The sequence below is a fragment of the Equus caballus genome, chromosome 3 (genome assembly GCF_041296265.1).
Source record: "Equus caballus isolate H_3958 breed thoroughbred chromosome 3, TB-T2T, whole genome shotgun sequence".
Classification (NCBI taxonomy): Eukaryota; Metazoa; Chordata; class Mammalia; order Perissodactyla; family Equidae; genus Equus; species Equus caballus.
In genome coordinates, this window is record NC_091686.1 from 73,218,877 (window position 1) to 73,234,172 (window position 15,296).

Consider the following 15,296-nt stretch of genomic DNA (forward strand, 5'->3'; position numbering starts at 1 on the left):
TATCATCATCTTATTACTTTCAGAGATGATGCACAGACTGGCTGGGTGTGGCTAACGAGCCTGCACAGGGAAATCTTCAAAGGACTTCCGCAATTTCTACCTCTTATCCTTCCAAGTATTACTTTTTCTTTTTTGGTGAGGACGATTGTAGCTGAGCTAAGATCTGTGCCAATCCTCCTCTATTTTGAACGTGGGAGGCCACTACAGCATTGCTTGATGAGCGGGTGTGTAGGTAGGTGCGCCCCAGGATGGGGACAGGTGAACCCAGCCACCCAAGCAGAGCGCGCGAAGTTAACCACTACACCACCAGCAGGACCCCAAGTATTACGTTATACTCTGTAATCGAACCGCTAAGAAGTTTTACACTGGGCTCAAGGGGCAAAGGCCGTTCCCAAGATCGTGCCTGCTAAGTAAAAGCCCAGCTTTACGCCCAGCAGCCGGGTCGGCGAAGAAAAGGAGGACGAGACCGAGTAAGACGAAGAAAGGCGCCCGGGGTTACAGGAGGAAGAGAGGGCGGGGCCGGGGAGGGCGGGGCAGTGGGAGGGTACAGTGAGGGGGCGGGTCCATAACGGCTTGCTTCCTATTGGGTGGCAAGGCCCGTTCTGCGCATGTGCAGCCCATTTCAAACCGCAGAGAGAGCGGGCCGTCGGTGTTTGTGGAGCGCCGAGCCAATGGGCGGCGAGCCCCGGGGGTGCGCGCTTGTTGGCTTGAGGCGCTCTCGCTGCGGGTGCCTCCCACCTCAGGGCCGCTCCTGGGTCGCCGCCTGGCTTCTCTTCCCGCGACGCGGTCCGCGCCAGTCTTCCTCGAGCCGCGGCCGAGGTTGGCTTCCGCCCCCAACCCCCTTCGCGGGCGGAGCCGGCCCGCAACATGGCGGACTCGGGGCTGGTAAGTGCGGGCCGCGGCCGCTGCGGCTGGTGGGGGCCGGCCGATTGGCGCTCGGGCCGAGGCGGGGGAGAATGAACGTTGGGCCGGTGCTGGCGCTTCTCGGGGGATTCCGTGGGGAAAGCGCGCGAAAATTTTGAGATCAAAAGTGAGCGTGTGCCGATAGACCGAGTTAATGGACTTGTTTACTTGTTTCCTCAAGGTTTCTTGTAATTTCGGTTGTGACGGCATCCTTCTCTTCAGAGAGTCTTGTGATTTCTACTTTTTAGCCGAGCTCCAGTTCCTAGTCTTCCAAATAATTTTCTGTCCACAGAAGTATTGAAAGGCCTTAAACGTATGCCTTAGCTTCAGGCTTGCAGTGTTCTGGAGCATCTGTTATTGATAAAGTTTTCTGACAGACAGCTATTAAAAGGTGCTAACTGTGAATACTGCCCGGGGCGCGAACTCAGTTTTTGTTTCCATGTTGCTGGACTCCCTCGATGTTCACTGTTGTGTATTTCAAACTTTGCTTATGGTTACTGTGTATTATACAACTCACTATTAGCCCCATCCTAAACTTGTGTTTTCTACTTTATGTGCCCTTTAAGAAAATCCTCGGCGTTGACGGCCTCCCATTTATGTAAAGTTATATATGTTTGCTTGTGTGCGTAAAGAGATGTATGCAAGGGTGGTATAGAGTGTACTTTTTACTGTGAGCACATACATTGTTTACATTATATATAATTTTTAAAAAAGGAATAAAGCTATTTTCATTTGGAGAAGTGAAGAGGCATAAAATTTACTAAATGCCCACAGTTCATTTTTTTTAAGAGCAGTTTTAAAAAAAATTTATTTTAATTTTTAGAGCAGTTTTAGGTTCATAGTAAAATTAAGAGGCAGATACAGAGACTGCCCATAGACCTCTCGCCTCTGCACATGCCTAGCTGGTTGTCAACATCCCCACCAGAGTAATATATTTGTTATAATTGATGAACCTACACTGACACATCATTATCACCCAAAGTCCATAGTTTACATTAGGGTTTACTTTTGATGGTGTATATTCTGTGGATTTGGACAAATGTCTAATGACATTTATCCATCAATGAGGTTTATCCATCTGTAATGACGTGGTAGCATAGAGTGTTTTCACTGCCCTATAAATCCTCTGTGCTCCACCTGTACATCCCTTCCTCCCCCCTCAGCCCTAGCAACCACTGATTTTTTTACTGTCTCCATAGTTTTACCTTTTTCCAGAATATCATATAGTTGGAATCATACAGTATGTAGCCTTTTCAGATTGGCTTCTTTTACTTAGTGTTATGCATTTAAGCTTCCTCTGTGTTTTTTTGTTGCTTGATAGCTCATTTCTTTTTAGCAGTGAATGGTATTCTGTTATCTAGATGTACCACAATTTATCCATTCACCTAGTGAAGAACAGAACTTGGTTGCTTCCCATGGATGGCCCTTGAGGGTGTTATGCTAAGCAAAATAAGTCAGAGGGAGAAAGTCAAATACCATATGAACTCACTCCTAAGTAGAACATAAAAACAACAACAAACAATCACATAGAGACAGATTGGATTGGTGGTTACCAGAGGGGAAGCGCGGAGGGAGGAGAGTGAGAGGGGTGATTAGGCACATGTGTGTGGTGATGGAGTGTCATAGTCTTTGGGTGGTGAACATGATGTAATCTATACAGGAATCGAAATATATTATGATGTACACCTGAAATTTATATAATGTTATAAATGAATGTTACTGCAATAAAAAAATTTTAAAAAGAAGAACTTGATTGCTTCCAAGTTTTTGCAGTTATGAGTAAAGTTGCTATAAACATCTGTGTGCAGGTTGTTGTGTGGACGTAAGTTGCCAGCTCTTTGGGTAAATACCAAGGAGCGTGATATGGTGATATGGTCATATGGTAAGAGTATGTTTAGTTTTGTAAGAAACCACCAAACTGTCCTCCAAAGTGGCTGTACCATTTAGCATTCTAAATGAATGAGATTTCCTGTTGCTCTGCTTCCTCATGAGCTTTTGGAGTTGTCATTGTTCCAGATTTTGGCCATTCTAATAGATTTGTAGTGGTATCACGTTGTTTAGTTTGCATTTCTCTGATGATGGAAATGGTGTGGAGCATCTTTTCGTATGCTTTTTCGTTATCTGTATGTCTTTTTAGGTGTGTTGTGTGTGAAGATTTTTGGCCCGTTTGTTTTTTAATTGGGTAGCTTTTTTTCCTGTTTGTTGAGTTTTAAGAGTTTGTATATTTTGGATAACACTCCTTGTCAGATGTGTCTTTTGCAAGTATTTTCTTCTGGTCTGTGGCTTATGTTCTCATTCTCTTGATCACAGTTCATATTTCAAATGCCTGAAATAACTTTTTTAAAATTTATGTCTTGATTTTTCTCTTTTGTTTTAGAGATTTTAAAATGTCTGGTGATCCATAGATGCTGGTGATATTTAAGACTGAGACAATAGAATACTGTTTTTGAACTCTGTGTTTCTCGGGATAGGGGCAGGTCTATTGTTCTGTATATAGGTATTCTTTTAATTGTTCTGTTTTTATTTTTTCTCACTCTTTTGCTCCTTCAGATCTTGAATTTCCTAGTTCTGCATAGTTATGGTTTTCTCCTGGGCAGATCAGCTTCACTCCTCATCTAGGATAGTATCCTCTGATCTTACTCTAGGCTGCTACTACTGCCTTTGTTCTGTTTCATCTGTTATCACACTTCATTTATTTTCCATCTTCGAAAAATTTGTAAAAGTTATTTGTCCACAGATGGTCCTCTCTGCCATTCTCTTTGTTATTGTTATTTTATGCCATTTTAGTTCTTTACTGTGATTTTAGAGGGATCTCCCTGCAGGGGAAGGAGGTAGGTAGATATTGTTAGTCAATCAACTTGAATTATTGGAAGCTCAGATAGGATTTTGTTGGTGGAAAAGGTATAGCAGGAAGTAGAAGAAGAGGAGGAAGAAGATGGAATAAATCCCAGGGTGAGGAAATAGTACAAGCATAGCTTTAGAAACTGGATATGAGGCAAGTTCTCTTTCACTTCATCTACAAGAATTCCTCTTTATAGTAGTATAATAGGCATTTAACAAATACTTAATGAATAAATGAAGAACTTAAATTTTCTGGCATGCTCATGTTGGGGTAAAATTACTTTAAGATAAGTTATATTTGAATATATTTTAAACAAGGAAACTAGATTGATGGTTTACGTTTTTTTTAGGATCATCTCAAAAATGACTACAGAAGAAGATTTTGCCGACCTTCCAGGTAATTTATGTATTTAAGCTTTTAAGATAATTTTTATTCCCACCTTCAGAAAGTAGAATTTTTAAATGAAGAAAGGAAAAACTATTATCTCTGACTAAAATAATAGTATCTCTGCCCACTGATTAAGTGTAGTCACCTTAGTTATTTTATATTAACGGAAATATTAATGCAAGCAATGCAATATCTTAGTGGCAGTGTGAAAAGAAACTCACCTGATAAATGGTGGATCAGGAAGAGGCGGTCTCAGTTCTGACTAAATGACTGTCATGGGGAAAGCACTCTGTGGGTGGATTAAATGGTAATGTTAGAAAGATGCAGCTTACTCAGTGAGGGTAAAAGAAAAGGTGGATTTGGTTATAAAAGGGAAATAGAAGGATCTTTGTGGTGATGGAACTGTTCAGTATCTTGACTGTAGTGTTGATACCTGAATCTACAGATAGGATGAATTGTGTAGTGCTAAACACAAACACACAAACATAAACACACCAAGGAGTACGGGTGGAACTGTAGAGATCTGAATAAGATTGGTGGATTGTTAACAATATCGGTATCGTGGTTGTGATAGTGTATGTACTATAGTTTTGTAAAATGTTACCATTAGGGGAAACTGGATAAAATGAACAAGGGATCTTCTCTATATTATTTCTTAAAACTGCATGTGAATCTACAATTTTCTGAATACAATTTTAATTTAAAAAATTAGCAGCTTAATTGTATTGAATCAAAAGTGCATTTGAGAGCTTGTAGGGAAGACAATGTTACTTGGAACTGTTAGGACTTGTGACTGTAGAGTCTTTATTAAAGAAGTGTTTCAGGACTGATTTGATTTGTTCAAAAATGTTTATATTCCCGTTTAGATACAGCAGTAATCTAAAACAGCTTTAGATGTGGCTGTTCAATCAAGGAGTATAATTGTTAATGTAGATAATGACATAACTACTTAACATACTTTTCTGGGAATTCTTGGACTCTTAAATATTTTATCCTCAGAGAATAAAGGTTTTATCCTCAGAGAGTAAAGGTGAAATTTTTCCTGTTAAGTAAATTAACCTTTTGTAATAAGGAGATAATGGAATTTTCAAAGTAGATGGTGACGTAAATAACAGATATGTTCTAGAAATGATATGTTAACGTTTTCCCTTCTTTCCTTCTTATTAGGGCACCTGACATTAATATGCAGGTAGGCCAGAATATACTGGAAATCTTACAAGACTGTTTTGAAGAAGAAAGTAAGGCTTCATTTCTAGATGGACTTTGAGGGTTGGGATAGATGAAAATATAAATTTGTCATATTAATTTATATCAAATGCAGCAAATATGTTCTAGCATTTAAATATGTGTAAAATATTTTCCCAGGAATTTTGAGTACACATGCAGTCCTTCATGTACCTTCTGGTACACTGAGGATAACACTGGCGAAAATGAGAATAATTTGTCATTCCTTTTAGTTCACACTAGATTTCTGTAGTCTAGAAGTCCATAAATAAAAATGCACAAGAGAAAGTATTTCATGTAATGGAAATAAATATGCAGAATTCTTGGGATCACTGAGGAGCTTGAGATAATGTTTCGTGATTTACACCTCTTTTTAAAGAAATGTTGAATTATGGCAAAAAACTTTTCTAAGTGTTGGTCAGTGTCAGAGGGTATTTGAGTAAGAGAATAGGCCAACCAAAGAAATAAACACAGATAGTGGAAAAGTATCTCTTCTGTACAGGCTCTGAAAGAAGGCCGGCACGTATTTCTTCAGAAATTTCTTCTTTTTCAGTTCCTGAGGTCTTCTAGGAACATTTGGTTATTGGATTGATGCCTGTACTTCATTTAAGCTATTTGGTTTAAAGAGTCAACAGGCTTCTTCACATGTCGTGTAGGGCTGCTTTTAAATGTATCCAAAAGATTTCATACCATACTTTGCTTTTAAAAATTTCTTGATTTTCTTTTTAGGTCCTGCCAATGATTTTAGCGGAAATTCTACAAAATCAGTGGTTTATTTAACACCTAAAACAAAAGACCTTTGTGTTAAATCACCAAGCAAAGAGGTAAGTCAAAAAGGAAAGCTGGTACAGGTTTAATATTTTAATGGGTGAAGCAATACGCAATATAGTTAGATACGTTTTAGTTAAGTTGTTTGTAAATCTCATTCTTAAAAGGGAATCCTATATTCCCATTGACTTTCTATGAAATTTAAAGGTATTATGTGAAAATTTTGATTTGACATTTCCTGTTTTGAAATTGGAGGTCTGGGAATTAGAATTATCAAATTATAACAATCATTTTTTACTTCTAAAATAATACTTAAATTAGGTTTTTAGGAAAGTGGGCAACTATTTAAGTTTCTAATCCAGGTTGGTAAGTTTGGTTATTTTTTGAAAACTGAAGGCAATCAATTGCTATACAGGGAGATCAGTCTTTTATTGATTATATATCTTAAGAGGATAACTCTACAAAATAGCAGACTTTCAAATAGAATTTTTTTTTTTTTTTAAGATTGGCACCTGAGCTAACAACTGTTGCCAATCTTTTTTTTTTCTCCCCAAATCCTCCCAGTACATTGTTGTGTATTTTTAGTTATGGGTCCTCCTAGTTGTGCTGTGTGGGACACTGCCTCAGCATGGCCTGATGAGCGGTGGCCATGTCCACACCAGGATCCAAACCAGTGAAACCCTGGGTCGCCGAAGCAGAGCATGCGAACTTAACCACTCGGCCACAGGGCTGGCCCCCTCAAATGGAGTTTTTGAAGCTAATGATTGAAGACAAATTATTCAAAAGCACAGTACTAATTGGAGAGAAAACTATTGTAGTACTAGAAATAACATTTACTGGAAACTTATATAAACAAATAATTAAACATATATAGCCTTTTGGTTCCAAGGAATGAGGACAGATCTATTTCTTTCAGAACTGAGAGACCTTTAATGTGATAAATTACACTGATTTTTGAAAGTTAACACAACTGTAAGTTTCCTAGGATAAACTTGATTTGGTTTGCTAATTTTTAAGATGTTTGCATCTGTGTTCATGAATAATACTGCCTTTTCTTAAAATGTCCTTGTAGGGCTTTGATGTCAAGGTTATGCCAGAAGTTCATCTTCTAGGTAGTATGTAACAGATTGTGGCAGGCCACCACTCCTGTTGCAACAGCTAGTTTAAAGAATAAAATGCAAACAAATCATATTTCTAGAGACATGGGAAGCTGTGGAAGCAACAGGGCCTAGATGAACTAAAATTCCAAAGAGAGAAGAATCCTTGGAAGATGAGTTGACGATTGTTAGTCATTTTCTCCCCTAAGGGTTTTTGCTAAATTTGGGCAAAAGCTGAGTTTTTGATTGGCCCGGATAGAGGGAGTCTGCTGTGGGAAAGCAGAGCTTTGTTTTAGGTGTGCAGGGATGCCATGACAAATTGGAGTCCAGAGGTGCCCAAATGGATAGCCACTTTCCTTAAAGAACATTTATAAGTTCTGGGGTGGTGCAAAACCCTAGGCTAGAAAGGTGGAGTGAAATATGTGGTCTTGCTATGCTAGGAAGACACAGTCCTGCTGCAGAAAGGGGCCCACCACAAGGAGGCATTTGACAGATTTTGAAGCATTCTGGGCAAGAGGCTAAAAAGTTAAGCAAAAACCTCCAAAGGGCTGAACTGAATATCTCACAATCTTTCAGGCATAAGGAGAATTATTGGGCTCTCAGTTATGCAGGAGAGCTCATTCTGAAGAAGAAGGCAGACTACAAGTGGACTGCGTCTTACTAAAATTTTATCTCAAACTGACCCAGCTCCGTCCTCAGAGCGAGAAGGGAGCTGATCATTTTATTTTATTTTATTTTATTTTTTTGAGGAAGATTAGCCCTGAGCTAACTTCTGCCAATCCTCCTCTTTTTGCTGAGGAAGACATGGCCCTGAGCTAACATCCATGCCCATCTTCCTCTACCTGATATGTGGGACGCCTACCACAGCATGACGTGCCAAGCAGTGCAATGTCTGCACCTGGGATTGGGGCCGGCGAACCCCGGGCCACCAAAGTGGAACGTGCGCGCTTAACTGCTGGGCCACCGGGCCGGCCCCGGAGCTGATCATTTTAATCCAATCTGCCTAATAGGAGAAAAAGAGAACGTACTCTATAGAAAGATATTATCCAGAGCCTCTTCCTTTTTCTTTTGATCAAGCTTTTTATTTTGACTTAATTGTACATTTACAAGCAGCTGTAAGAAATAATAGGGTGCAAACTCATTTACCCTTTACCTAGTTTCCTGTAAAGTTAACATCTTGGAAAACTGTTATATAGTATCATAACCAGGATATTGATATTAACAACAAGATACAGAACAATTCCATCACCACAGGACCCCTCTTATTGTCCTTTTATAGTAATACTTCTCTCTTGCCCTCACCCCCTCCTTAAACCTTGGAACTTCTAATTTATTCTCCATTTCTACAATTTTGTCATTTAAAGGATGTTTAAATGGAATCATAGAGTGTATAACTTTTTGGAGTTGACTTTTTCACTCAGGATAATTCTTTGGAAATTCATCTAGGTTTTTGTGTGTTTCAGTAATTCATTTCTTTTTATTGCTGAGTGGTATTCCATGGTATGGATGTACCACAGTTTGTTTAACCATTTCTTGTATCTTAGTTTTCTCTTGATTTAATTGTCTTGGTTTTTCCGTTTGTGGATTTTTTGTGCATTATGACTAATTTATCACCAATTTCTGTGACCGAATAATAAATGTCTTAGTGTCTGTAGACACATAAGTAATTTATCATTTTCAGTTTTTTTCTGAAGATATGCCTCCTGGATCTCTCTCTCTACCCTTTGTGTTTTGCTCCTGTTCATCCTTAGGCCTGTCACAAAGGTCGTTGCCATGTGATTTCCCTTTATCATACAGGGAATTCCCTTTTCTTTTCTCCTGTATTGCAGCTCATATTTCTTGGTTCCCAAATCTTCCTTTTTCTTTCTCTCTCCTTTTATGGTGGGACTCATCCTTTAGTAGCTTCCTGAGAGTTTAAGACCTTAAATGTTTGAAAATATCATGATTTTACCCTCATGATGGGTAATTTGGGTGGGTACAGAATTCTAGGTTGGAAATTATGTTCCCTCAGATTTTTAAAGACATACTCTGTTTTCTTTTAGCTTCTTGTGTTGTTGTTGAGAATATCATTCTGATTCTTTGATCCTTTTTGAGTCACTATTTTTTTGTCTTTGCAAGCTTTTAAGATCTTGTCATCTGTCTTTAGTGATCTGAAATTTCGCAATATTCCTTGATGTTAGGTTCCTCTAACCTTTTTTAGTAATATTCGTATGGTTTCTGTTTCCTATAAGTACCTTTTTTGCTTACTTTGCTCATTGCCTTTTACACTAGAGCTTTTGTCATATATCCAGTGATCCTTAGCTGTCTCCTCTTATTTGAGTGGGAAACTAAAATGGTGATTGGAAGCTCTATTTGCATAGTAAAATTTGTACATTGGTAGATTTCACTGTGGTATGATCTGTCTGGGCCAAGTCATTGTGGATGTCTGGGTGTTAATATCTACAGGGATTTTTCTCTTGGACTGGTAGGTTTTTCTGACAAATCTTCTCTCCTGCTTAGGGGTCTGATTCTAACTGTGAGTGTTCTCAGCCAGGTGGGGCAAAGGGGAAGGTGCAATTTAAATACATCCACTTAATATTTAGTTTTTAGTGTATTACTCTTATCATCAGCTGTGTCTCATGCCACTGAGTTCACCGTCTCTCAGATTCTGAAACTCCAGAGAGTAAACATTTTCTGCTAGGGCTGGGAGAGGCAGGGCTCTGTGACTCTCATTACTTCCTATACATACTTTTATCAACTCTTCTGTTTGCAGGCCCCATCTGGACCTCCTCTTTTAGAGATGCTTTTTTAATTAGCATCTCTAATTAATTAGATGTGTGATTATTGATCTTATGAGTTTCTCCATAAACATAAATGTCTGCTTCTGGGCTTTCTCCATAGCTAGTATGTTTCTGCTCTCTCTGGGCTGATTAGTTGCTACTGATCTGCTTTCCAACTTAAAACAGTCTGTTGACATCTCTCATCTGTTCCCTTCTCTTTCTCTTCATCCTTCTGGGTTTATACATTTTTAAAACTCCTTCATGAAGTTTCAAGAAGGAGCAGGGTTTAATGAAAACTTGGTTTTGCTTTCTTTATGTAATTGAATTCCATAATGTATCCACTGAACAGCAGTGCAGTGGCTCTATTATTTATATATTCCCCTGTTGGTAGATTTTGAAGTTGTTTCCATCTATTCATTATCATAGTGATGTGGTGAACGTCTTTGTTCATGCCTCCTTGTGTACATGTTTTGAATTTACTTTCTCTAGGATATGCACATTTGAAGTAAAATTGTTAAATATTGGCTATTTTTTCTACAAAATGGTTTATCAGTTTTCTTTCCCTCTTGCAATATAAGAATGAGATTTTCATTTTCTAGATTTTTAAAATTTATGACCTGATATATTTCAAATTTACAAAGGAAAATATGTAGTGCACATAAGGTATTAAAAATAATGTAAATGAACACCCATATGCCTATCCCTCAGTGTAAGAAATACCAATACCTTTGAAGCATCTTTGTGCCCTTTTCTGATCCTATTCTTCTGCCTCACTTCCCTGCACAGAGGTTTATCATGTTCATTATTCCCATCCTTTACTTTATAGTTTATGACATACGGGTGTGTGCTGACGTTTGTGTCAACTTCTTCCTCTACTTGTGACAGAGGTCCCACTACCATCCACATGTTGAGTGCTTCACTAGGACTCATGAGACTCAGTATACAGTTATACTTGTATGTATGGAATCATAGAGTGTATAACTTTTTGGAGTTGACTTTTTCACTCAGGATAATTCTTTGGAAATTCAAACAGTCAGGATACATAGCCAGATCAGTAAGGGAAAAAGACAACTCAGGCGGAGTTTGGAGGAATCCATAACAGGCTTCCTCTGCTCCCCAGAGCGGCCACACAGAGTGCCCTCATTGCCTTTAGCAATGAAATGCAGTAAAACGTGTACAGTCTTTCTGCCCAGGGAAGCCTTTTGAGACTTAGCTTGTTTTTGTTGGGGGTTGGTTATGTAGGCACTCTCTGCCTACCAAAATTCTGTACTCCCTGAAGGAAAAAGAGCATACAAACAGTCTAGGCAGGCTGGCATAGCAGGCACAACCTTATCAATTGGTAATGGAGGAAACGTTCTGAAAGCCAAGTCCCCAGGTGCCAACCAAGGGCTAGTAGCCCTGCAAGCAGGCCCTTTAAATGATGAGACCTGCTGTGTTAACTCTTTCTGGTGTGGAGAGAATCTCTAAATACTATATATATATATATATATATATATATATATATATATATATATATATATAGTTTTACATGTTTTTGCATCTGTTTTGAACTTTACATAAATGGGATTATAATATACTTCTGCAACTTGCTTTTTTTCGCTTAACATAATCATTTATTCATGTTGCTGTAGTTTATTCATTTCACTATTGTATATGTGATATTATTTTATATGATTATACCGTAATTTGTTTATCTAGTCTTCTGTCAGAATAGGTTTTTGCTGTTCAGAGCAGCATTGTTTCTGTGATAGGTTGTATGAAATTTCAACTTTACTACATAATGCCAAATTGTTTTCTGAAGTACTTGCCTAAGTACACAGCTCTACAGGCTCATTTATTGTGTTTAAATACTTGTCTCTTTCCATTTTAAAAACAAATGTGTTTAATCAGAATTGGTAATTTAATAGAGTAGATCTAATGTTGTATCTCTTTTAGGCTCAGTGCCAGAAATCACACCCAAAGTCAATTCCAGTTTCTTCAAGGAAGAAAGAAGCTTCTCTGCAGTTCCTTGTAGAACCAAGTGAAGCTGCCAACAGATCAGGTTGGTGGCATCCCCATGAGTGTTATTTGCCTAGATATGTTTAAGAAGTTAGAAATGCTGAAAGAAGGTGGTGTGTGCGTTGGCTTGAGTGACAAGGTCAGGGTCAGCCTAGATAGAGTTGTGAAATGGTTGGAGTTTTTGATTCCTTCTCAAGTCTATAGTCAGTATTTTTCTCTCTTCTCCTTTTGCTTAATTTCCTATAGTCAATTATGTATCCTGCTACTTTTTTTAAAATATTTTTTTGAGGAAGATTAGCCCTGAGCTAACGTCCACTGCCAATCCTCCTCTTTTTGGTGAGGAAGACTGGCCCCGAGTTAACATCCGTGCCCATCTTCCTCTCCTTTATATGTGGGACACCTACCACAGCATGGCTTGCCAAGTGTTGCCGTGTCCGCACCCGGATCCAAACTGGCAAACCCTGGGCCGCCAAAGCAGAACATGCGCACTTAGCTGCTATGCCACCGGGCTGGCCCACTGCTACTTTTTAAAGTTGCTTTATTTGCATTTGTCAAATTAGAAAAGTCCTTCACTTGAGGTAAGAGTCAAAGGTTTAAAAGAAAAAGCTACTAATCATTACTCCCATCATCCTGCTGAGATAACTTTTGAATCCTTCCATGCTTTCATTGCTGCTCCTACATGAAAACATACAAATGTGGGTGTGTGCACTTTCAGAAGAGGCTTTTACAGTTTTCTTTTATAACAGCAATGTAAGAAAGTACCTTTTACCTGATAGATTATTTACTACTCTACTTTTTGCCAATTTGATCAGTATTAATGATCTCATTGTTACTTTAGTGTCCATTTCTGTGATTTTCACTGAGTTTGAACACCTTTTTATAAGTTTATAGACTATTTTAATTTGCTTTCTTCTGCATTCGTCTATTCATATCCTTTGCCCGCTTGTTTTTTCTTGTTTATGAGAGATCTTTGAATTGAATGTCTGTAACCATATGTCTCTAATTTGTGTGGCAGTTGTTTTTCCAAATGATCCCTTGTCTATTACAGAATTTGTTTATGGTATCTTTAACCATTTGATAGGTAAAATTTATTATTATTATTATTTGGTGAGGAAGATTGGCCCTAAGCTAACATCTGTTGCCAGTCTTCCTCTTTTCGCTGAGAAAGATTAGCCCTGAGCTAACATCAGTTAGCTCTATTTTGTATATGGGATGCTGCCACAGCATGGCTTGATGAACAGTGTGTAGGTCCATACCTGGGATCCAAACCTGAGAACCCTGGGCTGCCAAAGTGGAGCACGCGAACTTAACCACTGCGCCACCAGACTAGCCCCAAAATTTATTATTTTAAGTGTTAAGTGTGTGACTTTTTTTTTTTTAATAGCTTTTGAGTTTCCTGTTTTGGTTAAAAGGTCTGTCTTATCCTAATGGTATATGCAATATCTTAGATTTCCTTTCTTTCTTTTTTTTTGCTGAGGAAGATTCTCCCTGAGTTAACATCCATGCTTGTCTTCCTCTCTTTTCTATGTGGGACACCACCACAGCATGGCTAGTGAGTGGAGTAGTTCCGTGCCTAGGATCCAAACCAGTGAACCAGGCCACTGAAGTGGAGCACGTGAACTTAACCACTACATCACCAGGCTGGCCTCTTAAATTAAAATTTTTAAGCCATCTGGAATGTGTTTTGGTATACAGTGTGATGTAATGTTATGATTTTATTTTCTTCCAGGTGGTCAATTGTGCCAGGTCCATTTATTAATTAAATAATCCATTCTTTTCTGAATGTACTACTTTTATTATCATGTATTAAATCCCACATATCATTCAATATACTTCTGAATTTTGGTCTTTTTTTAATTCTTATGGCAACACAATATTGTTTTACTAATAGTAGTTTTATAGTATGTGCTGATAATAACCTTATTAACTTTGTATTCACTATTCCTTTGCCTTTCTCAGACCTTTTTTCTATCTGAACTTTTTCTCCAATTCCCAATAAAATTTTGTTGGGATTCTAACTAGAATTGCATCTAATTTGTATACTAATTTTGTGAGAATTCACAGTTTTATGTATTTGGGTTTTCTACATATGAACAATGTCATATATTTATGTTCTTCAAAAAGTGTTAGTCTGAAGGACATGGTCAATAATGTGCAAGGAGAACCCACAATGTTGGAGAAAATATTATAGTATATCTAATAAAGGATTTCTATCCAGAATATATAAGGATTCCTGTAACTTGAAAACAAAAAATAACCCAATTAAAAAATGGGCAAAAGACTTAATAGACGTTTCTCTAGTTGGCCAAGAATGCATGAAAAGATGCTCAGTATTATTGGCCATTAAAGAATGCAAATCAACACCCCAACGAGATACCACTTTATACATTGTAGGATGGCTGTCATTTAAAAGACAAGGGAAAATAAATATTGACCAGAATGTGGATAAATTACAACCCTTGTGCATTGCTATGGAAATATAAAATGGTGCAGCCACTGTGGAAAACAGTTTGGTGGTTCCTCAAAAAATTATATACAGAATTGCTATCTGACCCAGTAATTCTACTCCTAGGTTTATACTCAAAAGATTTGAAAAAAGGGACTCAATCAGATACTTGTACCCCAATGTTTATACCAGCGTTATTTACAATACCCAAAAGGTGGAAACAACCCAAATATCCATCAAGTGAATGGATAAACAACACATGGTATATACATACAGTGGAACATTTTCAGCCATGAAAAGGAATGAAGTTCTGATACATACTGCAACATGGAAGAACCTTGGAAGCATGCTAAGTGAATACACTTTTTCAGGTGTATTAATTTAGTAGTATAAATTTTTCTCATCCCACAGATTTTGATGTGTTTTCTGTTCATTTTTATTTATTTCTATATATTTTAAGATATCCTTTGAGGCTTCCTCTTTGATTTGTTTGGTTATTTAGGAATGTGTTAATCCAAGTGTTTAGGGATTTCCTTTTGTCTTTCCCATATTGATTTCTAATCTTGATTCCTTTATGGCATAGGATACACTGTGTGATTTCAGTTCTTTTACATTTGTTAAGATTTATTTTATGACCCAGGATATTGTCTGTCTTTATGAATAAACATTCATGGGCACTTGGAAAAATGTATTCTCTTGTTGTTGAGTGTAGTTGTCTATAAATGTCACTTATGGTGTTTTACTAGTTTTTATACCTGTTGGATGTGATTTGCTAAAATTTTGTTGAGAAATTTTTGGATCTAAGTTAATGAGAAATATTGATCTATAGTTTTCTTTTTTATGTTATATTTGTATGATTTTGGTATCAAGGT

General features: G+C 37.8%; 1 protein-coding gene across 2 annotated transcripts in view; it reads left to right on the forward strand.

The window, feature by feature from the left end:
* Positions 1-575: 575 nt before the first annotated feature.
* Positions 576-15,296, forward strand: part of CENPC (centromere protein C) — a 76,900-nt gene continuing 62,179 nt past the window's right edge. Inside the window, exons 1-5 of one of the 2 annotated variants that reach the window (XM_023638032.2) lie at positions 576-885; positions 4,095-4,141; positions 5,300-5,321; positions 6,086-6,180; positions 11,916-12,021. Coding sequence is in view for 1 of the 2 variants with exons in the window: in XM_001497321.7 (XP_001497371.3) it covers positions 868-885; positions 4,095-4,141; positions 5,300-5,370; positions 6,086-6,180; positions 11,916-12,021 (337 nt within the window). In the remaining variant the exon portion in view is untranslated. Of the gene's footprint in view, positions 886-4,094; positions 4,142-5,299; positions 5,371-6,085; positions 6,181-11,915; positions 12,022-15,296 lie in introns of both variants that reach the window. The other variant, XM_001497321.7, reaches the window with a different exon arrangement.